Raw genomic sequence first — 25,807 nt, 5'->3', positions numbered from 1 at the left:
TCACTCCCTGAGGAAGCGGTGTGAAACACGTGTTGGAGTGGCTGGCAGGGGAGCAGTTCTGTACTACTGACATGACAGCAGGTCTGGTATTGTTATGAGCCAAGTACTTTGATGGGCAGCGATTTAAAGTAGACCATTGCTACTATTATATGGGGATAATGTTAGCTGCTTGATTAATGTTCTTGTTGTGTAATTTATAGTTGTTATGTGACCTGCTGGGACTAAGGTTATTTAATACATATGGTTCCCATTGTGGGTGTAGTACATGCTCCCCTTGCCTTGATTTTTAATTACTGTTTGTGTTTATGTTTTTTAATACCATCAATAAAAAAACGTTTTATCGATGTTCAGTAACTCGCATCTGGGAGATGTAGAAGAATATGGGAAAGTGAAGATCTGGTCCATCTGTATCCAAACCTCACAAAAGGCATCTAGCCGACAGGCCTTGAGTTTGAGAGATGTCCTACATATCTATCTGTTCAGTTCCTCCTGCTCCATAACCTGCTGCCGTTAGATTTCACAGCTGAGAAGTTCCTTCTAGATCATTGGTTTGCATAACTAGAAACTCATGATTTCTTTTTTATTTTTACTTTTTGTGTAAATATTATTTGATCTACACTCAGTCCTTAAATTAAAGTGTAACTGTCATTTCAGGAGAACTTGCTGCATAATATCTGTGTCTGTCTCGAGCTTCTTCCCTTCCTCTCTCCATAGAATCTTATAAGTTCCAACTATGGTATCATCGCCAGTCTCAGTAATGGGAAATCTGTCTTTACTGAATTCAAATCTTACTGATTTTTACCCATGAATTGAGAGTGAAAGATCAGTCCAGGAGGAGAAAAAAAAAGGAGATTTCGCTTAGGCCCTGTGTGCACACTGCGTTTTTACCCGCGGTTTTACCCGCGGTTTTGCTGCAGAAATTTCTTGAGAAATGTTTGTAATCTTTCTGCAGACATTCCCCAGCAAAACCTATGGGAAAAAAAAATAGCTGTGCGCACACTGCGTTTTTTTCTCAAGAAAATTCTTTCTGCAGAATTTCTTGAGAAAATTTCTTGAGAAAATGTGCATGTCACTTCTTTTCCGCAGGTACCTGCGGTATTTCACTCCATTCACTCACTGTAATGTAATCGCGAAATACCGCGGGTATACCGCAGGTAGCAAATGATGTGCGGTATACCCTCGGAATAGCCGCGATTTACCTGCGGTAATGTTCATCACTACCCTGCGTTTTGCAGGGAAGTGATGTCATTATGACAGGAAGAGGAAGCGCAGGAGAGTAAACACACACATCACAGACACAGACATAGAAAACACACACATCACACTCCCTGGACGCCGCACAGAAGCGCTTCCGTGTGACCTCCGGCGGCTGCCCGTGCAGTCTGTGTCCCGCTCTAGCCCAGCGGCTGCCTGCACTGCAGTGTGTCAGTGTCTCCCCGCCCTGCAGTATCAGCAGCTTCTCACCCTGCAGTGCTGGCAGCCGCGGGGATGACAAGCACTCACTCCAGGAGGTTAGATGAGCTTATTACCTGCTGTGACGATCTCCTGCACTGCTGACATCAGCGCTGTCACTGCCTTCTATGCCCGTCTTGCGGGCGGCCCGAGACTGTCACTAGCGGTGACGTCACGGGCTCTCGCGATACTGCTGAGAACGCAGTGAGCATAGAAGGCAGTGACAGTGCTGATGTCAGCAGTGCAGGAGATCGTCACAGCAGGTAATTACCTCATCTAACGTCCTGATGGCAGCGCTCATCATCCCCTGCAGTGACCTGGGCTGACCTATTGATGTTAGCTCAGGTCACTGCATTACTCTCCCTGCCAATGGGGAACATTCTGTTCTTCATTGACTGGGACAGTGACTATGGTATGGATCATCGTGGGACCCCCTTATTGGATTACACCGGACCTGTAATTGATTGTTCTTTTCAATAAATTGGTGAAAGAGGGAATGTTTTGGGGAGTGTTATTTCAAATAAAACTTTTTTTGTTGTCTATTTTTAATTTCTTACTGACTGGATTGGTGATGTCGAGTATCTGATAGACACTTGACATCACAAACCCCAGGGCCTGATGCCAGGTGACATTACACATCTGGCATTAACCCCATATATTGCCCCGTTTGCCACCGCACCTGGGCAACGGGATGAGTTGGGGCGAAGCGCCAGGATTGGCACGTCTAATGGATGCGCCACTTCTGGGGCGGCTGTGGCCTGCTATTTCTAGGCTGGGGAGTGTCCAATAACAGTGGACCTCCCTAGTCTGAGAATACCAGACTACAGCTGTTCACTTTACCTTAGCTGGTGATCCAATTTGGGGGGAACCCCACGTTTTTTGTTTTAAATTATTTATTTAATGTAAAATAACAGCGGGGGGTGCCCTCTGTTTTGGATTACCAGCCAAGGTAAAGCTGCCAGCTGTGGTCTGCAGGCTGCAGCCGTCTGCTTTACCCTAGCTGGCTACAATAGATAGGGGGACATCACGTCGTTTTTTTTTTTTAATTAGTTATTTATTGTTTGGCTAAATACAAGGCTAAGCACCCCTTAGTGCCACATGAAAGTCACTAAAGGGTGCCAGCTTAGAATATGCAGGGGGGTGGGTTTTATATAGGTCTTTCTCATCTATTATCGATCTATCTATTCCTCTATCCATCTTTCCCTCTATCCATTATCTGTCTGTCTATCTATCGATTATCTATCTATTATCTATATTATTTATTGCAGTTACAGCATAAAAAACCGCAGGGACCAACCTGCAGAAAAACCGCGGCAAAAACACATGCGTTTTTCCCACTGTTTTGGTGCGTTTTTTTACCGCAGGTGCGGTAATCTTCAACTCCCAGAAGTTTTTCAAGAAATTGTCTTGAGAAAAATCACTTTTCTAGTGCGCACATAGCGTTAGAAAGATATATTACAAAGTTGCTTATCTTCACGTGTAATATTGATTTATGAAATTAAAAATGAAATCAGCAGTTAGTCTTATACTACTAAACACTGACCCATTATGGGTATTTAATTGTTTCTTGCTTATACATATTTACTAAAATTAGCAAATTCTTTTAGAACTTTTGAGTACAAATGTTTTACCCACTTTTATAACTTCTTTTGTCTAAATAAATTTCCATTGCAGGATTACCCAAAATGCCAATGAGCTTCCAAAAGAACGCTTTCAGGTGATACAAAACTTCATCAATATGGTACCAAATGGAGAACAAATAGTTGAAGAGGTAATTATTGAAATGACTCAATAGAACAAAATGATTTCCTTAGTTGTAGCCTTCTCCTGCATTATGTGACTAATCATAATTAATGGTGGGTTGACCGCCAAAGTGCAGTTTTCCTGAAATTTACAACAAACCGCTTTCTAGATTAGAGGTTTGATTGTGCCTGTTAGATGCTAATGTAGTAGGTTGGACTGCATGCACAATGTGCATGTAACAGAATGTATGATACATGGATTTGCATAATGTGTGTATCTGATTGTGTCGGGTTGCGATCTGTGTATGTGAGACAAATGAAGGCATTGTCTTCCACTGTGGAGCTGCATTGTCTGTGATGCATGTTATTGCAACGTGGGTATATATGTATATGCAACTAGAGCTGCTCTTCTATGCAGGACTACTCACAAGTAGGGATGAGCCCGTGGATGTTTCGGTTTGTCAGGTTTGGCCGAACTATAGTTAAGTTTGGTACCTGAACTTGACCCCGAACCCTATACAAATCAATACTGATCCAAACTTTTGTGCTGTAAAATGGTTATAGTAAGGGCTAGGGGGATGGAAATGGAAACAAAATAGGCGCAAGTGCTCTGGAAACAAATGTGGATAGGGCAATGACTTAAAGGCGTTCTATCTCCATAGCAATCATGGTTACATATGAAGTAAATTAATAAAATAAACATTTTAAGTATTCCACTACAGAGCCTTTTTTCAGCTTACCCTCATAGTCTGGTGCAGAGTGCCCACACAGATCTTTCTTTAAGAGGACCCCGACACAGCCTGGTACAGAGTGCCCACAAAGCCCACACAGATCCTTCTTTAAGAAGGACCCCAACAGAGTCTGATGCAGGGTGCCCACACAGATCCTTCTTTAAGAGGACCCAGACAGAGCCTGGTGCAGTGTGCCCACACAGATCCTTTTTTAAGAAGGACCCCAACAGAGTCTGGTGCAGAGTGCCCACACAGATCCTTCTTTACGAAGGACCCCAACAGAGTCTGGTGCAGAGTGCCCACACAGATCCTTCTTTAAGAGGACCCCAACAGGGTCTGGTGCAGAGTACTCCCACAGAGCCTTTTTTCAGTGTACCCCCACAGAGCCTTTTTCTTAAAAGGATCCCAACAGAGCTTGGTGCAGAGTGCCCACATAGAGCTTGTTTTCTCAGTATGGAGAGTGAGGAGTAACCTAACAAGGACCTTCACTTGACCAGCGTCCTGTCCATATGTTAGTCAGAGCACAATGGCGGAGCCACCTGTGATTAGGGTTTCCTCATCCTTACCCGCACGTCACCATTTGGAGACTTGATCTTCAATTTGTTTGTTAGACCTGGTGCTAATGCAATGTGCTGACAGCTGTGAGCCTTACATCATAGCCAGATATGACTCCCAAGTACAGATGAGCGGTTCTGTGGCGCCCTGGACTAGCCAGGTCATCACAGGTACTGCAACATACACCCCCACCTTGAGACAGGCATATCAGCCAGACACAAAATCCTTGTTGCCTCTCTCCAGGGGCTGATGTCCACACCAGGTGGGGTGTAGCCAGGCGGTTGGCCCCACCCACTAAGGAGTTCACAGTCCTGGAGGCGGGAAAAGGAAGGCAGATCAGTTAGGGAGGTGGAAGTGAAAGGAGTGAAGTAGTAGTGGAGGAGTAAACTGACCGTGTCCGGGTGTGTGGCCCGGGCACTAAGAGCAAGGATGGCAGACGGTGGTGGCCGTCTGCAGGAGAGGCAGATCAACGCGGAACCGTAGGACCGGGGATGGGCGGTGGCCCGCCGGTACCGAACCGGGGAGCGAAGTGAAGCCAGCACACACAGGCAGGGCCTGCGGACCCCGACCAGGCTTGGAGTCGCCATTAGAGGTCAAATCCATCAGTGACCGGAACCCCAGGGGTTTCCTAACAGCCAAGACCCGATTGAAGGCAACCGTCCGCCCAGCAAAAGGAAATACAGCTACCGCCACAGCTAGAGTTCCAAGGGCCAGAGCCTGCGGGCAAAAGGGCTCCTCCGACACATATACACGCTGGGGAGCGGGTTACCAGTGGGAATCCATCGGGACGGAACATACACAAGGGTGCAGGGAAAGGCAGCCACCACCAACTGTCCGGGAGAAGTCACAGCAGCCAGCTGCGGGACCCGTCCATCCAGCCGTTTGGTTTACCAGAGACTTTGTGTACATTTGTGGCTGAGTGAGTACAACTGTGCCGTCCGGCACCGCGCTGCGCAGCCCAGGCGACCCTGCAGCTTGCCAACCCTGCCTCCCCGTCACCTCACCGGGCCCCGGGACCACCAACCCCTACCCACGAAGGGGGGAAACAACATCCCAGCTGCTCCCTACCATCGCTCCCAGGATCCCCATCACCAGCAGCGGTGGTGTCCAACCTCACCACAACCCGTGGGTGGCGTCACGGACCAAATCCCCAAACCAAACTACCCCCCCTTTCACTCACGGGCAAGGAGCGCCGCTCAAGTCCCCGGATCCGGCCCACCGCTCGAGCCACCGAGCAGCCATCGCAGCAGCGCCGGACCCGAGCGTTAGTGAGCGCAGCGCAGCGGCGTCCTTCCCCGCCCGCGACAACTTGGCATCACGAACAGGATCTTACCGGTCTGCCGGCTGGTAGAAGTGCGCCTTGTGCCCCGCCGGCGGTGTTTGGACGGAAAATTTCAGAATCCGCCATCTTGGGCGCGAAGATTTTCCCGCTCGAGCATCTTCTCGAGCAGTGTAGGCGCGAAAGACGAATCCCCGCCCCTGAAGAGGAGGTGCTGAGAAAAGACCAAGGGGGGACGGATGGCGTCTGGCCGCATGTGAACCGTGGCCATAAAAGCAGGGACGCCAGGACTCTGTAAACAACCCGGTTCCTAGAACCCTGAAGCCGTGACAACATGTCAGCCCCGCCTGCACCGCCCGAGGCCCAGCAGCCCGCGACCGGGACCATGGCGTGGATGAGGGCCCGAGTAACTGAGTCTAACCAACGTCATCAGAATCAGATACGTCTCCTGGCGGACCAGTGGGCCACCGAGGTGGAAGCGCTGGTTGCGATTGCCCAGATGCACAAGATGGGAGCCGACATGACGGAGCTGGTGGACCCACGCCTCCATGTCCCACAGGGACCGGCCGCTGCGGCTGGGAGACCCGGTCCGATCCTGGCCCTTGTACCGTCCCTGCCACTACCCATAAGGATCCCCAGCGCTAACCTGCCTGACCTGCTGCCCCGTGCTATGGCGGTGGGACCCGAGATGCTGAGTGCCGAGGGTCCGGAGGTCGGAGAGCTTGAGGAGGCTGCAGGCCTGGAAGCTGCTGCAACTGGTAACGACTCACCTGGCGCAGAGGAGAAGAAAGCCCCGGCCGTCTGCCTGGCCCTAGAGGGAGCGCCTGACCGTGAGGGGGTTAGGAGTGATGATTCCGGACCTGATACAGAGCCAGTTTCGGAGTCTGAGGAAGCAGGTGAGAATCTTCGTCACGGCAGTGAGCCGGTAGCTTTCTATGTCCCGCGCACCGGTGGAAATACCGGGCGGCCCTTTCCTAACAGGCGTGCCACCGCATGTTTGAAATATTGGCAGCGGAGGGTGAGGCTACCTCAGAGGAAGAGTTGGAGTAAGGCAGCGGTTCCTCCGTTGCACCGTTGTCCCCGTTGGGACCACCAGTACTGTAAACTGCTAAGTAAATGAGTAAATGAATGAATCAACCGAAGTTTAACCTGATTGGCACCGTGATTGACCCGGCCGTTGCCGGCAAGTAGTCCCCGTAGGGACCCTTTGCTACTGTTGCATGAGGAACTCTTCATGGACATGCCTGAGAACTTGTAGGGCACCCACGAACTTGTGGGATTGTAAATATGTTGGGGCATGTTTCCGTTGCCGCCTCCGGAGAGGCCTATTTTGGAGGATGGGCCTGGAGGAAAGAGATGGCCCAGGCCTGCCACTACCGCAACCGGTGGCGATCCTCCGGGGGTAAGGGGTCCCCCATGGACGTGGGGTCCCCTGAAGTGACAGCCGGGTGCGAGACACCGTACCCGTTCCCGCTCGGGCAGTTTGGATCTGGACTGGGGTCAAGGGGTGCTGCCCACTTCTTAGGGCCAGCATCAGGGCTAGGTTGCTTGGGTGGGAGAGCGGAAGCCGTCCGTCCGTTGTTATTAAAAATGTAAATATCTGTGTTTTGTAACGTTCAAGTGACCTGCCTCCCGTAAGGGAAGATTTAAAACTGCATAAACTGTTGATGTTTGTTTTTATATTTTTACAGTTAAAAATAAAAATAAAACCGGTGATGGACGGGCAGCCCGCGGACGGTCTGCATTTAACCAAGGGGGAATGTGGCACCCTGGACTAGCCAGGTCGTCACAGGTACTACAATATACACCCCCACCCCGAGACAGGCACATCAGCCAGACACAAAATCCTTGTTGCCTCCCTCCAGGGGCTGATGTCCACACCAGGTGGGGTGCAGCCAGGCAGTTGGCCCCACCCACTGAGGAGTTCACAGTCCTGGAGGCGGGAAAAGGAAGGCAGATCAGTTAGGGAGGTGGAAGTGAAAGGAGTGAAGTAGTAGTGGAGGAGTAAACTGACCGTGTCTGGGTGTGTGGCCCGGACACTAGGAGCAAGGTTGGCAGACGGTGGTGGCCGTCTGCAGGAGAGGCAGATCAACACGGAACCATAGGACCGGAGACGGGCGGTGGCCCACCGGTACCGAACCAGGGAGCGAAGTGAAGCCAGCACACACAGGCAGGGCCTGCGAACCCCGACCAGGCTTGGAGTCGCCATTAGAGGTCAAATCCGTCAGTGACCGGAACCCCAGGGGTTTCCTAACAGCCAAGACCCGATTGAAGGCAACCTTCCGACCAGCAAAAGGAAATACAGCTACCGCCACAGGTAGAGTTCCAAGGGCCAGAGCCTGCGGGCAAAAGGGCTCCTCCGGCACATATACACGCTGCGGGTTACCAGTGGGAATCCATCGGGACTGAACATGCACAAAGGTGCAGGGAAAGGCAGCCACCACCAACCGTCCGGGAGAAGTCACAGCAGCCGGCTGCGGGACCCGTCCATCCAGCCGTTTGGTTTACCAGAGACTTTGTGTACATTTGTGGCTGAGAGAGTACAACTGTGCCGTCCGGCACCGCACTGCGCAGCCCAGGCGACTCTGCACCTTGCCAACCCTGCCTCCCCGTCACCTCATCGGGCCCCGGGACCACCAACCGCTACCCACAGAGGGGAAACAACATCCTAGCTGCTCCCTACCATCGGTCCCAAGATCCCCGTCACCAGCAGCGGTGGTGTCCAACCTCACCACAACCCGTGGGTGGCGTCACGGACCAAATCCCCAAACTAAACTACCCCCCCCTTTCACTCACGGGCGAGGAGCGCCGCTCGAGTCCCCGGATCCGGCCTACCGCTCGAGCCACCGAGCAGCCATCGCAGCAGCGCCGGACCCGAGCGTTAGCGAGCGCAGCGGCGTCCTTCCCCGCTCGCGACAGTTCCATCAAGGTTCGGTTCGCCAGCAGCAAATTAGTCTAGCTCCACAGACTCGAGCTTCACTTGAACCCCGAATCAAGTCACTGATTAGCAGTTTGAGTCTCGTCCACATGCAGCCAGCCATAAGCCGATCACTCCCGGGAGAGAGTGGGCAGGCTTTTTCAAACTTTTTTTGTTGCACACTACATGTGTTCACGCTGTTCTTACCCCCACTATTCGCCGTTTAAACACTGCAAGCGGCTCGCACAGGGCTGAGCACTGAGCGTACCTGAGCACAGCGTTGCTCGCATGAGTTTTGTTCGCACGTACAGCATCCGATCCTCGACCCCAAACCTTGATTTTTAAATTTGGTGTTTGGTCTAAAATCCGAACCTCAAGTTCACTCATCTCTACTCCTGAGCCATACATAGGGGATCCCTGCGCTATAATATAGGGAATAGGGACAGCTACAGAGTCAGTGGCATGCTTTTCAGCTATAATCCCCTTTTTACTGTTAGACTATGTTCACACGTTGTGTTTTTGCAGCTTTTTTAATGCAAATTAAAAGATGCTTTTTAAAGGATCAGCAAAGGCTAAGAGACTTCAGAAATCTTATACAAATCTTTTTTTTTTCTTCTCCTGATTAAATTGGAAAACTGTTGTGTTTTTTAAATTCTGCAGCCGGTCAATTTTTTCAGTGATTTTCACCATAGAAAGCAATGAGGATGTGCACAAACACAACCATACGTTTTTGGTGAAAAAAATAAGTTTTACTGTACTTTAGACAAAAGACACCTATAATCAGCAGTGAAAACGCAGCACAACCAGTTTTTTGAGAGCGGTTTTGCATTCAGAAAAAAGCTGCAAAAATGCAACGTGTGAACATAATCCAAGATGTGTTACACTCGTTTTTGTCTTTCTACCTAAATTTTTTATTCTTTAATGTTTTTCTTTTTCAGATTTTGCATTGAGTTGTATTGTGTGTATAATCCATGGGGTTGCATTGTGACTGTAATGACTGCATTGAGTTGACTATAAAGCAGTTACAAAAAGTCAATGGATCGACTAACCTTTTCTGGAACCGAGGCGTATTTGGATATATTAATTTTTTGCTTCCTCACAATTATTGTTTAATAGCAGATTTTTGATGGAACAAAGCAATAAAGTGAAATTTACAATGCATTTTTGCCTTTCTCACATAATCTATTATTCTTAGATAATGTGTGGTTGACTCTATGTACATGTAATTAAGGACTAAACAACACAGGCAGATTAATCGCAGCAATGAATTCTCCTGAGATTAATCCCTCTTTAAAAGTCTCCTACTTTGCACAATTTTCTGTGATTTAATCCCCACAGATTAATCTCTGGATTCTTCAGGGAAAATAATTTCCTGCTGAACTGCCTGTAAAAAAAACAATATGAGTTGGGTTTTTAATTGCATAACATTACTTTCTGTAGTGGAGGGTGACCAATACATTGTGCAGGACCTATCACCTGTGTAACTGTCGCTATATAAACCTTGCTGAGACATTTTTATTTATTTTGCATTTGTTTGTAACTTTCTGTTGACAAATTGCTAGTTTCCTTTTTATATCATCCCAGTGGGGCTCACATCAATCTAAAATCCTGATGTGACGCTCATACTGGCTAATTTTAAAATATGACAATCAACCTATCGATATGATTTTTGGAGTTCTTGAGAATACAAGAATTTACGAGAGTCTCTCTCTTTAAAGAAGCACTTCAAAGTTTGTATCCTCTTAATATATTGCAGTCATCATATTATATAGCACTGTGTACTTACAATTGGTCATTTTGCTTTTCTACTCAGTTAATTCTTCTCTTTTCCATTAGGTCTATGACATCATGAGATTAAAAACAAATTAGCTAAATCCTTCTAAGCTCTATGTAGAAACAGGAAGTCTCTTTTCCCTGCATGAGTTATCATTGAAACTACAAAGTGTTTTGAGGATTCAGCCAGTCTGTTTTTAATCACATGATGTCATAGACTTAATGTAAAAGAGAAGAATTAACTGGGTAGAAGGTGAGCAAAAAACTTTGATGGGAGTGCTTCTTTAACCCCCCTATACAAATATATCAGATGAACTATTGTTAGTAATGATGGATGAGAATGCTTGGTACTTGATCGCGCATCGGGGTATTTGGGTACTCGCGTTGCTTGGCCGAATATCACGGGTGTACGGATGAGTTATCTGTGAAACAATGAGTACAACACACAGGCTTGCTTCACTGCATGCTGTGAGGAGGCACCCCAGTAAGAGTTATTTGCAGTCTCTGAATGACTCTCATGTTTTTGGATGTACTGTGTCCCAAAAAAAATGTCCCCGCCCTCCTTGCCTCTGGAAATGCTCTGTATATGACTGGCTGTATGTGGGCAGAAAGCCAAACTGACCAACCATTCCACTTCCATTATACTCATTACTTGAGTAGAGCCCTTTCAGAGTGTCTGACCTGCCCTACCTAAGATTCCAGAGTACTCCAAAAAAAAGTGTCAGAATTTTTTTTTTATGCGTTTTTTGCCTCTTTTTCTCTGGGTGCCATAGAGGATCTTGTACTGTTATGATTCAGGGACCTGTCTGATTCAGGGACTGTCTGCAGCCGTTAAAACCCTAAAAAAAGTCTCAGCACGCCTGATATGGAAAAACCCTGAGCCCACACAGACTCTTCCCCACTATATCAGCATTCTGATGTTACTGGGATCCAAAAACACTAATATAGATGAGGGACTGAATTTAATATCAAGCATGACAAAACACAATACATTGCAGAATCATGGAGCTAAGAATACAGACACTCCCAACAGGGAATGATCCAATTCCACCAGGAACTCCACACAGGCAAAATAGGAATCAAGCATTAGTACCAAAACAGAAAAAAACAACAAGAGAGTGGAAACAATAAGCAGAGGTACAAAGACCAACTTATCTGAGAGGACTTCTGGTATAGAGCAGGGCTGGTTTCAGAATGTCCTTAACACACAGGATATCCATTGAGAACCGGCAAGTAACAGGAGAAAACTACTCAGTTATATAGTCCCAATCTGAAAAGCCTGATTGCCAGTCCTCCACAGGTGTGTGGCTCTCATTCCGCAAGTCAACTGCACCGCCAGCACTGACCACAAGAGGGAGCCCCAAACTGGAAAATGTAATCACAACATCAATTACTCACCTCTCCTTTTTTTAATCCGGTGCATCTCATGTGAAGTGTGGTGGTGCTCTGCTGAACAGTCACAGGGAAAGGGCCTATCACAAGTTCAAACGTGAAGAATCAGTGGCGCTTACCCCATAGGTAAAAACAATCACTTTATTCAAATCATCTTAAAACAATACTCACAATTGAGACAGCAGCTAAGTGGAGAGGTTAAGAGGTGAAGCAGCTGCATATGCTCAGACTGTTTTGCACTCCTGTGCTCTTTGGGTTTTTGTCTATAGGGTGTGGGAGTGCTGCTGATTATTCACTTTTGTCCTCTCAGTGCTTAATTTTCCATCTCGTAAGACAGCCAGTTTGTTACAATACAGCAGAGCTGTGAGAGCTCCAGCTAATGTTAGAATAAGACAAAAAGCTCACTTCTACTTTTATGTTTGAACTAGTAACTTCTCCCTTTTACGTAAAATAATCTCTGGAGGCAGATTCTCATGTAGATCTGTGTCCAGCCCATAGCCTGGAATCGCTTATTTACATATAAGAAAAACATGGTCTTCTCGGGAATAAGACATCGGATTGCAATTATTAAGCTATTATTGTATTCAGCTTTTGATGACCTACATGTCCATATAGACAGCTTAGGAGAGTTGATCCCTTTAATTTAATATGCATGGGAGCCTTTACCTGTAGGGAATATTGAAGCTTAGCAGATGTTGCCTGTAGCTGGATTTAGACTCTGGGACCTCAGTGATGCCAGGGAAACAATGCTGAAATGTAGAAGTACCGTACTTTCATTAACCCATCTGATTTTGCTTTGGTAAGAAATGAAGCTAAATTTAGTTGTTAGTTTTCCAGTTGTTGTCTACACTGGTTTCCATACATTAGGCCTATTGTAATGTTACTGTATACTGATGGAAGTGACGATTGACCCACTATCCTGTCTTTTAATGAGAGTCATGCAGTCTATTTCCTTTCAGATTCAATTCAATGTCCTGGTATCTGCTGACAAGTTTACCTTTTATCTTCTATAGGTGGACCATGCTATTTTCTTATGTTCGGAAATGCATAATATCAAGTCGGCTATATATGATTGCAAGAAAAAGCTGGAAGGCATTGGTGAAGACTACCAAATTCAGGTAAATGAGCCTCCCTTGTGTAAGCTTCAGATGTGGTCAGAGAGCTGACACTTCATAAGACGCAGGGTTGTTATGACATTGTGTAATATTCATTAGTGCTCTGTTATATGGCTACGTGCCTGTGACCTCTTTGGCGTTTGCGCTCATGCAGACAGGTGTCGTCTTCCCTGCAGCTAGAACAAAATCCTCTTCCTCATTATCTAACCACAATGTACACATTGCAGGCCCCGCTGGCAGATCCGGGGCTGTTAGTTTAAAAAAGGAAGGAAATTGTGTCTTCTCTGATTCATAACAATCCAAACGAGTCGTATAAACAGGACAGACTTGACGTAAACGGTGTCAGGAAGGTGTATTCAGTAAGAGCAAGTGTCTGGGTGACAATGTGCTGAGAATGGCCGCGCATCTCTCATGCAATGTTTGTCATCCAGGAAGCTTTAGGAATTCACAATCTGTTCCAAGAGAGCACTCACAAGGAAATTTATCTTCATCTCTAAGTAGATGTGTCTGTCATAGCCGTGTGGTTATAAGATATTGTCTTCATGTTCTGTGTCTCTAGATTAGAATTTGTAACAGTCTGAGATCGACTAAAGGAGATGTCAAAACCTCCAACGGGCCACATCAAATACATTCTTCCTAAAAATGAAGACTGACAAAGTATTCTGTTACCCAATCATCTAGATATTTCCATCTGATTAGGAGTGGCTGTATAGACAGCAGTGATAAGAGATACATGGGCGTAATATGTGCGATGTGATGTATGATACTGCAATCTGATGGATTAAAAAACTACCATCAGTTAAACATTTTAACAGATTGTTCTTGTTCTTGTTGTCCAGGTCAGCAGTTTATTTTCTTTATACTCTTTAAATAAATAAAATGATTAACCAGGATATCGTACTTGCAGCCTGTGTAATTGTGATGCCCTGGCGACGCCAGGTGGTCACAGAGGAGCACTACACCCCACATAACACAATCCCACACCAGGTTCCATCAGCCACAAAATCCTAGCCACCCCCCTCAGGGTAGGAAGGACACACCAGTGGGCAGGACCAGGCGGATTGGGAGCGCCCACCTAGGGGTCTTGAGGATCCGGGGGAGGGAACCAGTCAGTCTAAGTTGAAGTTTGGAGTTGAAGTTTGGAGTTCAAGTGGAGAGGAGTGGAAGTGACAGTGCAAGGTCAAGGCTGTGCCTAGTGGGGGGTAGCCAGGGTAGTGGCCCTGGTCTACTGGCTAGGTGGCAAGCAGTGGACCATGTCCAAAGGTGACGGGAGTCCAGTCGCGGGAAATCCAAAGTGGACTGGGACCGGGTTGGAGCCCGCCGGTACCGACAGAGGAGATCCGGAAACCGTGCACACGCGGGGTACCTGGACCCTAGTTAGAAGACTGTTGCAAGCCCCTTCTCTAATTAACCAGGCTGGGGGCAAGGTTCCAGACGCTGTTCCAGAAGTGTTAGCCCAGATAAAGCAAAATGGCAACCCACTGCGGGGAATAGGGTATCCGCAAACACCCACTGAGATCCCAAGGGTCAGTTTTCGTGGGCACATCTCCCAACCAGAACATACCGCGAGTGGACTTCCCCGTTCCATACGAAGTCATCCAGAATTGAGAAAACTACAGAGTGCCGGAGGAAGGGATATCGGTACACCAGCCGGGTGGGGGACCCGAGTATACCCGGACGCGGCAGCCGGCCACTGACACTTTGGTTTACCAACAGACTTGTGTGCAATTATTCCACAGTGAGTACATCAAGATTTTCCGGTCTGGCCCGGTGCGCCACCTCCGGCCTACATCACTCCCCGTGTCCTGGACACTGAGCCCCGGGGCATCCACTCCTACCCACGGAGGGGTTAAACAACCAGCTGCCACTCCATTGCCCCTGAGTGCTTTCTAACAGCAGAGGTGGTACTCCATATTACCACACACCGTGGGTGGCGTCACAAAGTATCCACAGCAAACCCCGTACATATACGCCCACCTTTTATTTGAGTGTCCGCGCGACCCCCAGGTCCGGAAACCCCTCGAGCCACTGCGGATCTGGTTCCGAGCAGCCCATCTGCTGATGTGGGGGCCGCACATAATGATTGTGCCTTATGTACAGTCAGGTCCCAAAAACAGGTCTCCTTTCTCAGGATAGTGACCAAGCTGCAGCATTCCTGCCCGCTGTGCACCCCTTCCCAATTGGAGAGAACAATGATTATTCTCTCATCATGGAGGCAGTTGGCAGCCATCACTATGAGGGCGCTGTCTCTGCCCCCACTATTTGGGCGCTGTCTCTGCCGCCACTATTTGGGCGCGATCTCTGCCGCCACTATGAGGGTGCTGTCTCTGCCGCCACTATTTGGGCGCTGTCTCTGCCGCCACTATTTGGGCGCTGTCTCTGCCTCCACTATTTGGGCGCTGTCTCTGCCTCCACTATTTGGGCGCTGTCTCTGCCGCAACTATTTGGGCGCTGTCTCTGCCGCAACTATTTGGGCGCTGTCTCTGCCGCCACTATTTGGGCGCTGTGTCTGCCGCCACTATTTGGGCGCTGTCTCTGCCGCCACTATTTGGCCGCTGTCGCTGCCGCCACGATGAGGGCGCAGTGGCTGCCGCCACGAGGAGGGAGCTGTGGCTGCCACCGATGAGGTTGCTCTGGTTGCCTTCATGAGGATGTTGTTGCTGCTGCTGCAATGATGAGGTTGCTCTGGTTGCTGCCATGATGAGGGTATTAAGCTGAAAAAAATGGTCAGGTTATTTTGACTGTAATTATAATTTTACAGTTTACACTGAATCCAAATTATGGGCTGTAGACATGGATCACTTATCAGAATGATTTATTCTGGTTTTCCAATATGTCTTTTAAAAACATTGTCTGTGAATGTTTGATAAACTGTACAGAAAACATTAAATCAAGTTGGTAACCCTGAGTGTGGTGCGGCTTTGGCACATGACTCTTGGTTGTGACTGTCAGGCATGGAATCAGAGGTGATGTCATCTTATGATTTCCAGGATGACATCACCACTTCAGTCCTCTACACTGGAGACTGACAGCATGTCTACACTCCATAGCATGTATCAAACTGTTAATCAGACCAGAGATCACATGACACACTAGGTATTCTTTTCCTCATCACTATTTCATGGGATTTCTCAGCTGTATTTGCCACAATTTGTGAGTACGGCGTGACTTTTGGTGCTATATCAAGTGCTATGAATGTAGCAAGTTCCACAGTTGAAGAACTTTGAACCAGAGATAGATACCTAGGGGCTCCCTACTGTGCCAAGCAGCCTGGGAACCAAACAAAAGCTCTTATAGCTTTTCATTTGAGCAAGGTCTTATGGAACCTTTTGAGGTTTAGCTATAAAAACCTGTTTTTGGCAAAGAAGGATAAACCACTGTCAAGTGATTTCATGTTTGGAGCTGTGCCCAGTAATCTTCTACTCCTGAACCACGGGCTTCTGAAAAACGCAGTTTATTAGTGCTGCTAATGTAAATCTAATTTAGAGGAGTTCCTGCTTTGGAAACCCACACTTGATAGAAGCGGCCCTGGTCATAAAGTGTCTGCGTGCTGGGGCCCCCAGCAAAAGGCTATGATTTGTGAAGAAAATAGTGTTTAGTTCCCCTGCAGCACCTCCAGAGGTGAAATTGGGCATTACACAGCACCCAATCATATTATTGAGTTATCTGAGGACCTGCAAACAGGACAGATCCTTAAGAGCAAGAGACGCTCTTTGTAACCACCATTACTCTGGTCTAAAGATGAGGATGCTAAACAGAAGACCCCGACTATTAACTTGGAAATTGTTGATGGGTATAAATGTCTAAACCAAACAATTATGTCTTGTCGTGTAAAGGGAGCGTGTCAGGCGATTCATGTTACCCAAACTGTGGGCTTCATGTGTAATGTGGTCAGTGATGGTAGTTGTGGGTGAAGTACTAGTCTTCCACTCTACATAAAAATAGGGGTCCCGGCTAGGTGTGTGTGCTGTTATTACCACAGTGATACGCCTCTGCAGACCGCGTGCCGCTGTTGGAGATGGAGGCCAAGACCAGATGAGGTAGACCGAATTGAGGGAGACCAAAGTCTAAAAATAAACTTTACTTTTCTTAAAAACAAGTTGATAAGAAGTGTAATGGTCAGACAGGAGGCACCATGCTTCATGAACATTTCCTCTGTACAGTTTAGAGGCAGGCACTTTTCAGTTACATATGATTTTACATTTTATCCTTGACAAGTCATCAAATCCCAGAAAACCATTGTCGTTAGCTCCAGCTTCCCCTATGCGCATGGCACGGGTCGAGATGTAATGCTATGGCCCCTTACAGGTAGTCTCAAATCCCAGATCATTTGTGAGATCCCACTAGTTGGGGGGCATTGGAATAACTCCTCACTAGTTCTCTCAAAGTCCATGAGATGAGAGCTGCGTGCTCCTTGCTGTGCCACTCCATCTTTAGCTCTCCGTAGTAGAACCTTTGTCCCAGTATGGCGACACTCTAGCTACTTCTTTAGTAGAGATAATTGTTTGCTACTGACCCATATGACTAAAATAAGGACTCCTTCCTTCAGCATAATACTCTCAAAGACCTCGTCCTAATGCTCCCCCTATTCCTTACCAATAATTACACCTCCTGATCTTTAAATAAGAACCACATTCTGCTTCTGTGTATCATTTCTCTACTTCCAGTCATACTGTCCAACATTTGGGGGTCTTCCCTTACTTACACACAACATCATTACATGGGTGTCTGCACGTAGTAATTCAATCTGCGCATATGCTACCCTCAACAATGACAGTGCTGGGATGATATTTGAGTCAGAAGAGGCAGTTCATGGAGTCAGCAGTGATCTGTCATTCACTGACTGCAGAAAAATGCTGTGGAAGAGAGAGCGCATTACGGTCTTACCCAGTAGGGATATGAAATATACAGAGATCATGGTAAACTCACCTTTTCAGGTTGTGCAAGTCCCAACCCCTATGAAGCACATTCAGTAGTGGTATCAGCTGCAGCCCCGAGTGATTGTTCTTTTGATGTCTTTTGATGTCCTGAGGAAGGAGACGGATGTCTCTGAAACGCGTAGACCTGTACGAACAAAAAAGAGAATATATCAATATACCATTGAGTATCAGCGCGGTATATACCCGATTTCTGCTCACATTTCTACTATTCACTGACTGCAGGCAGGAGGAGGTGCCGAGGAATCACAGACAGGCAGGAGAAGACCCAATGTACAGCCTGGCCCCTGTGCACCGAAACCTAATTAACGGAAATCTTCAAATGGTGATTACAGAAGAACAACAAAGCGGATTTCTTCACCAAATTTATCAATAAATTAAGATGATCATTATATATCCCCAAATTGTATAGATAAAAAGCATCAGCTTGTGACACCCAAAACAAGCCCTTACCAGAGCTCGACTGAAAAAAACAGAAAATGTTACGGATTTTATCAGAACAATTTTTTTTCTATGGTCCTGAACTTTATTTTTTTATTTTATTTTTTAATTATTTTATTTTTTACAAGTTTGGGATTCTTCTACTCATACTGACCTGGGAATTATGTTGCTGGGGCATTTTCACAGCATAATGAAAATAGTAAAAGAGAAAACCCAAAAAACAATTGCAGAATTTTTTTTTTCACCATCAGTGAATAGTGTCATTGAAAATGACAATTTATCCCTCAAAAAACACACCTTCATAGGGCTACTACAATGGAAAAATAAAAAAAAGCAATTGCTCTCTAGTGTAAAAAAAAACCCCAGTGCAAATACATGTAGAAAAGAACATGGGTCAGTTATGCATCTTGTATCATGGCATTGAGTATAGCGCCACCTGCTGTCCCTTAATAGTTTCATACAAATAGCTCACAGTTTATCTTTCACATGCATTTATGTCATTCTTTTCTATGTAGGCATGAAGAGCGGAACTGATTTTCTAAACTAATTTTATTCCTTTTCCTTCAGACACTTTGAAATCAGAAAGGTAGATTATTTTAAATACATTAATTAATTTTTCGTTCAGCATTTTTAAGAGAATACTAAAAATTGACTGTTTCCATTTTCTCATTCAGAGCTCCACCCTCAGCAGTTTAAAGAAAATAAAATATTATCACCAATATTAGACTGTTAGCATCTTTTGGCATAATTTTAAAGGCCTTGTCTGGTATAAGGCTATGTGTCACAAATAGTCATCAGCGAGCGTGCACGGCACTGCTCTATATTCAATGGAACATTAGGGTGCTCAGACACGCTCACTACTTGGCTGAGTAACAAGGGAGCTCGAGCGCTATGCTTGAGCCCCCATGCCGCATGTTTTGCAGTTGTTATACAGCCAATCATCATGTGGGAATTGCCTGCCATACAAAGCAATGTCATAGCCATGTTGGCTACTGGCATTACTGTGATTGGCTGGCTGAAACATGTCATCGGGTCTTATATGAGACCAGGGTGCACGATGCTCGGCATACTGTCCTCTGGAAGCAGTTCAGGGAGAGTTGATGTAGAATGGAGCGTTTGAATTAGAGCAGGGTTTGTACACTTGCACCCGTTCGTGTCTTTCATGTTGCACTAAAAAGTGTTTTTAGCTTTGCTTAACCTAATAAATAAATAGTTTTAAAAGTACCAAGTGCCCCCCCACCTATTTTTTATAAGCAGCCAAGGTAAACCAGACAGCTGGGGGCTGATATTATCAGGCTGGAAAGGTCCATTATTCGGCCCTTCCCAGCCTAAAATATCAACCTGCAGGCACCGCAGAAGTGTTGCATCAATTAGATGAGCCAATTCTGGCGTGTTTCCCGGCTCTTCCCTATTTGCCCTGGTGTGGTGACAATTGGGGTAATATTTTTGGAGGTTGAGGTCAGCTGTGTAATGTCAGCTGGTATATGCCCAGGGGTTACTAATGGAGAGGTATTTTTCAGACATCCCATTACTAACCCAGTAAGTGAAAAGAAAAACTGTTTTTACCTGTGTCTTTATTTTAAATAAAGACTCCTCCACAATATCCCTCGTTCCCCAATTTATTATCAAAAATGTTTCCACGAAGCTCTGTCATAGTCTACAATCCACGAATACAACTCCAGCCACATACCGTTCCGATGACTGTGCATAGCAGTCAAGTGCAGCTATTCACAGGCACCGGGTAATGACAACTTGCATCAGCGTTGCTGAATCTTGCTGAGAGCAGCATTGAGCTGGCGGCTCCAATGAGTGTTGTAGTCACTATCTGGTGCCTGTTAATAGCTGTACTTTACTGCTATTCACGGTCATCGGAACGGTATTTGTGAATTGTGGACTACAAAAAAACTTTGAGGAAACATTTTTTTTTGTTCCTGTGTCTATTTTTATTTTTATTAATTACTGGGATAGTAATGGGGGTGTCTGATAGACACCTCTCCATTACTAACCCCTGGACTTGATGCCAGCTGACACTACACAGCTGACATCAACCCCCAGAAATATTACCACTATTGTTACCGCACCAGGGCAAAATATCCTTGGGCTTCCCAGCCTGATAATTTCAACCCCCAGCTGTATGCTTTACCTTAGCTGGTTATCAAATATGGGTGGGGGACCCCACATCTTTTTTTTTTTTAATTATTTATGTATTCCATTCCCAGCACTGACCTGGTTGTCACAGACGCATCCAGTGTCTTCCCCATGCTGTATCTATTCCATTTCAGTGCTGTTTGCATCCATTTCAGCAATTTTCCAGCCCCCTTTGGGAAAAATGCTCGAGTTCCACACTGACTTCCATTATACACGTTACACGAAATGAACCCGTCCAAATGTCTGACCTGCTTGATTCGAGTAACGAGCAGGCAAGCATTTTATTGCTCACTCATAACTAGTCACAAAGGGTCACATTAGAGCGACTGCAGACGTTTCTTCGCCAGAAAACCCTTTTAACTATTTTATTTGGTTATGTGTTTTGGGAAATCTGGATGACCACCACTGTTAGGGCCGCATTACACGCTGCGACGTCGCTAGCAATTGCTAGCGATGTTGCGCGTGATAGCATCCGCCCCCGTCGTGTGTGCGATATTGTGTGATCGCTGCCGTAGCGAACATTATCGCTACGGCAGCGTCATACGCACATACCTGGTCAGCAACGTTGCTATGACCGCCGAACAATCGTGTGCGTTCGGCGTCATAGCGACGTCACTGCGGTGTCACTACGCGGCCGCCAAATAGAAGCTGAGGGGCGGAAATGACCAGGACGTAACATGCTGCCCACCTCCTTCTTTCCGCATTGCCGGTGGAGGCAGGTAAGGAAACGTTCGTCGCTCCCGCGGTGTTACACATAGCGATGTGTGGTACCACAGGAACGACGAACAACATCGTACCGGTGGCAGCAGCGATGTTAAGGAAATGAACAACGTGTCAACGATCACCATTTTGGAACGATTTTGTGATCGTTGATCGTTGCTCATTTGTGTTACACGCTGCAATGTCACTACCGGTGCCGGATGTGCGTCACTAATGACGTGACCCCGACGATATATCAGTAGCGATGTCGCAGAGTGTAAAGTACCCCTTAGACTCTCACCAGGCTTGCCGCTATCCCTGCTAAAGTGGCACTTGAGGTTAGCGATCGTCACAAAACTTAATTGTAATCCGCTAATTATAAGTAGTATAATAAATACGGTCATGCATATGGACATATAATGGATCCATGTGTTAAATACAATTGGATCCATAATGAACCTCATCTTTCCCATATTTTTCATCCAGAAGAGAATATAGTGCATCGTACAGATGCATATGGGTTCATTATTGGCACCTGTGAAGGATCTGTGCATTTAGCAATGAGTCTGCATGTTACAGGTTAGATGGCACCACTAGACTATTCGTAATTTGGCTCTAATGGCCTTTAATTATCGTAATTGTAAACCCCTTGGCCACTTACAAACGTAGAAAACAATCTGTGAAAATCCAGGTTTATATCCAGCCTGTTAAGCTTGTCAATAATTGGTCTTATACAAATCCGTAATTACTCGATGTCATCTATGCAACTAATGCAGATTAGGTTGTTTTTTTTTCTGCAGCATTAGTGTTTACCTAGCTAATCCAGAAACGTCCGTCATTGATTGTTATATGAAAGCTCTGAATAAAGGCGAGAATGCCTTGTGTTAATTCAGCTACGGTACTTGTTGGTGAGGAGCTAAAGCTGGGTTCACACTAAACGACAGCGACAACGATGTCGCTGTTACGTCACCATTTTCGGTGACGTAGCAGCGACCTTGTAAGTCGCTGTTATGATCGCTGCTTAGCTGTCAAACACAGCAGAAGCAGCGATCATAACGTCGCTGTGCTACATGTTCAGAGAGCAGGGAACCGCGCTTAGCGCTGGCTCCTTGCTCTCCTACAGTACACATCGGGTTAATTAACCCGATGTGTGCTGCAGCTACATGTCACAGTTCAGAGAGCAGGGAGCCGCGCACACTGCTTAGCGCTGGCTCCTTGCTCTCCTTGCTACAGTATACATCGGGTTAATTACCCGATGTGTACTGCAGCCACATGTGCACAGAGCAGGAGCCGGCACTGGCAGCAAGAGCGGAGGCTGGTAACCAGCGTAAACATCGGGTAACCAGGGAAAGGTCTTCCCTTGGTTACCCGATGTTTACCCTGGTTACAGCTTACCGCAGCTGCCAGTGCCGGCTCCTGCTCGCTTCATTTCGTCGCTCTCTCGCTGTCACACACAGCGATGTGTGTGTCACAGCGGGAGAGTGACGACCAAAAAATGAAGCTGGACATTCAGCAACGACCGGCGACCTCACAGCAGGGGCCAGGTCGTTGCTGGATGTCACACACCGCGACAGCGACGGGACGTCGCTGCAACGTCACAGAAAATGGTGACGTAGCAGCGACGTCGTTGTCGTTGTCGCTGTGTGTGACACCAGCTTAAGGGTATCTGTAGATGAGTATTACAGTATATCTCTGTATGTGAGCATTGCTGATTATCTCACGAATGTTTAAAGGTGCTTTCTTATCTCAAACATTTATGACATGCCCACTGTGTGTCTGGAACCTTTGTATTAAGAACAGGGCCACCTTTAATGCCACTACAGTATTTGGAAGAGGGAAAAACTGGAAAACAAAAGGCGCAATAGGGTCTCAACCTTCAAGAAAACCAGGCTCACCTGTTAAGGTTGTGAGACAGTCACAGCGCCCAAAGCAAACTCAATTAACCAGGCTGCAGCAGTCCTCTGAGATATCAAATGTAGCATGGAGGAGCAGGAGGAGAAAAATACAAAAAAACCCCACAAAAAAACCCAACTTTGTATAATAAAAGGAGTGACTTTATTTCTACGCGTTTCAGTAGTCTGAGCCACCTTCTTCAGGAAAGGAATCACTCTGATGAACATCCAAGGAAATGCATCATAGTGATTCCTTTCCTGAAGAAGGGGGCTCAGACTCCTGAAACGTGTGGAGATAGTCACTCCTTTTATTATACAAAAACATTTTTTTGTATTTTTACTGTTACGGGCAGCCCAGTAATACCTCCTTCTGCTCATTCAGTCTACATTTGATGCCACTATTTGGATAGAGGTGGCCATACTTTCTCCACTCATTTTATAGGAATTTCGAAAATTGATGAACCCACCCACCTTACGATTGTTTTTAGAATTCCTATACAAACAAATAGAGAGATGCACATACTCTGGCAGCAGTGTAAGGAGGGGAACCCATGGTTGTCTTTCCCCCTGAAGACGCTAATCGCTGCAATGCTGTGTATAATGCACGATAGAGATTAGTGTTATTAATATAAGACAGGAATGTCAAGGCTGCTTTACACCAGACAATCTATCGTGCGATAGATCGTCGGGGTCACGGTTTTTGTGACGCACATCCGGCATCGCTGGCGATGCCGGCCTGTGTGACACCTCCTAGCGACGCAGTATCGCTCACAAATCGTGAGTCGGGTACTGCTCGCTAGGTTCTATAATATCGTTTAATTTAGTTGACCATCGTTTCCGTGGTAGCACACGCCGCTCCGTGTGACACCACGGGAACGATGAGCAGCTCACCTGCCTCCCGCAGCCGCCGCCGGCTCTATGTGGAAGGAAGGAGGTGGGCGGGATGTTTACGTCCCGCTCATCTCCGTCCCTCCGCTTCCATTGGCTGGCGGCCGTGTGACGTTGCTGTGACGCCGAACGTCCCTCCCACTCCAGGAAGTGGACGTTCGCCGCCCACAGCGAGGTCGCACGAGAGGTAAGTATGTGTGACGGGGGTTACTGACTTTGTGCGACACGGGCAGCGATTTGCCCGTGACGCAAAAAGGACGGGGGCGGGTACGATCGATTGTGAAATCGCACAATCGGTCGTACCGTGTAAAGCAGCCTTCAGACATTGCAGTATTGGATGTAGGATGTAAACGCATCTTTTTAATGTGGCCTATCACACTCCCTAGCCGAATCAAATTTACATAGTCCCTACACAACTTCTTAGAACATATCTCCGCATCAAACTCCACTGCACCCAAATGCATGTCAATGTTCTGGCTGACTGGTTCAGGCATCCCTTATCTATCCTCCATTTCCTTGAGATGGATGGATTGTCATTGTAAATAAGCACTTGCACTTGTTTCCCCCCACCCATCTCATTGTAGTTTGTAAGCTCTCACGAGCAGGGTTGATTCTTTTTATCCATACTCTAATTATTGTATTTTCTATAACTGTTATTTTGTTTGTATTTGAACCAACTGAATTGTAAAGCGCTGCGGAATATGTTGGTGCTATAGAAATAAAGATTTTTTTTTTATTATTATTATTATTATTATTATACAGAGTATTACAATGTGTGTGTATAGAAATGTAGGTAAAAGGTCAAGTCTGCCCAGCAACAGGCTGTAGGGTCAGACAGCATTCATGTTGCGACTAGCCCGTAGGGGAGGGGTTAGCATGCAGGGAAAGAAACAGGTTTTTATGTACAACTTTAGACAGGGATTAGTTTGCAGCTAGAGCAGATATGATTCTAAGTGCTCAGCGAGGCCTTATCACAGGGGTGAATCTACAGCTAAAAGAGATTGGAGTCAGGGATAGTGTGAAAAAGGAAGTGGAAGGTAGAGAAAGTATCCAACGTAGTTGGGTCAGTGTGGTGACTAGGAGAACTAGCGACTAGGATAGTCGGTTCCTCATACAAAACTCTCAGTATCGACGCACCAGACATTCTACAGTTACAGAAGATGAAGGGCCTGTCTGCACAGTACGTGAGGTGAAAAGGGACCCTGAGGGGACGTTCCAAAAGCATCAGTAGCGTGAGGCTAGGGTTTGGCCATAGTGGCAACCTATCTTCTTGACGTAATGACTTCCCACTCTACAGCAGCACGGAATGCGGTCCTTTTCTTAAGGCAGGTTTCAGCATGTGAATATGCCATAGATGAGAGGGAGCAAACACTTTAAAAAAAAAATGTCAGAAACCAGTTTGTGAAATCTTTTGTCCCGGGTCACCAGTTCATTTTCTTCCTGAGTGCTCCTTTCTCACTTCTTCTATATGTGACGCCCTAGTGCCGCCAGGTGGTCACAGAAGAACACTACACCCCACACAACACCATCCCACAACTGGTTCCATTAGCCACAAAACCCTAGCCACCCCCCTCAGGGTAGGAAGGACACACAAGTGGGCAGGACCAGGCAGATTGGGAGAGCCCACCTAGGGGTCTTGAGGATCCGGGTGAGGGAACAGTAGAGTTAAGTTGAGTCTTGAAGTGTCAGGGTCAGAGTTCAGTTAAGTTTGAGTCTGTGCCTAGTGCAGGTAGCCAGGGTAGTGGCCCTAGTCTACTGGCTAGGTGGCAAGCAGTGGACCGTGTCCAAAGGCGACGTGAGTCCGGTCGCGGGAGATCCAGAGTGGACAAAGACAGGGTTGGAGCCC

General features: G+C 46.7%; 1 protein-coding gene across 2 annotated transcripts in view; it reads left to right on the top strand.

The window, feature by feature from the left end:
• The window catches only part of PALD1 (phosphatase domain containing paladin 1), a 359,914-nt gene that overhangs the window by 159,531 nt on the left and 174,576 nt on the right, over positions 1 to 25,807 (top strand). For both annotated transcript variants that reach the window (XM_075348925.1, XM_075348924.1), the window contains exons 9-10: positions 3,127 to 3,223; positions 12,855 to 12,959. In XM_075348925.1, the coding sequence (XP_075205040.1) occupies positions 3,127 to 3,223; positions 12,855 to 12,959 (202 nt within the window). The remainder of the gene's footprint in view (positions 1 to 3,126; positions 3,224 to 12,854; positions 12,960 to 25,807) is intronic.

This window comes from Anomaloglossus baeobatrachus, chromosome 5 (genome assembly GCF_048569485.1).
Source record: "Anomaloglossus baeobatrachus isolate aAnoBae1 chromosome 5, aAnoBae1.hap1, whole genome shotgun sequence".
Lineage (NCBI taxonomy): Eukaryota > Metazoa > Chordata > Amphibia > Anura > Aromobatidae > Anomaloglossus > Anomaloglossus baeobatrachus.
The sequence above is the reverse complement of the archived record's forward strand: the minus strand, read 5'-3'. Positions and strand labels throughout refer to the sequence as shown.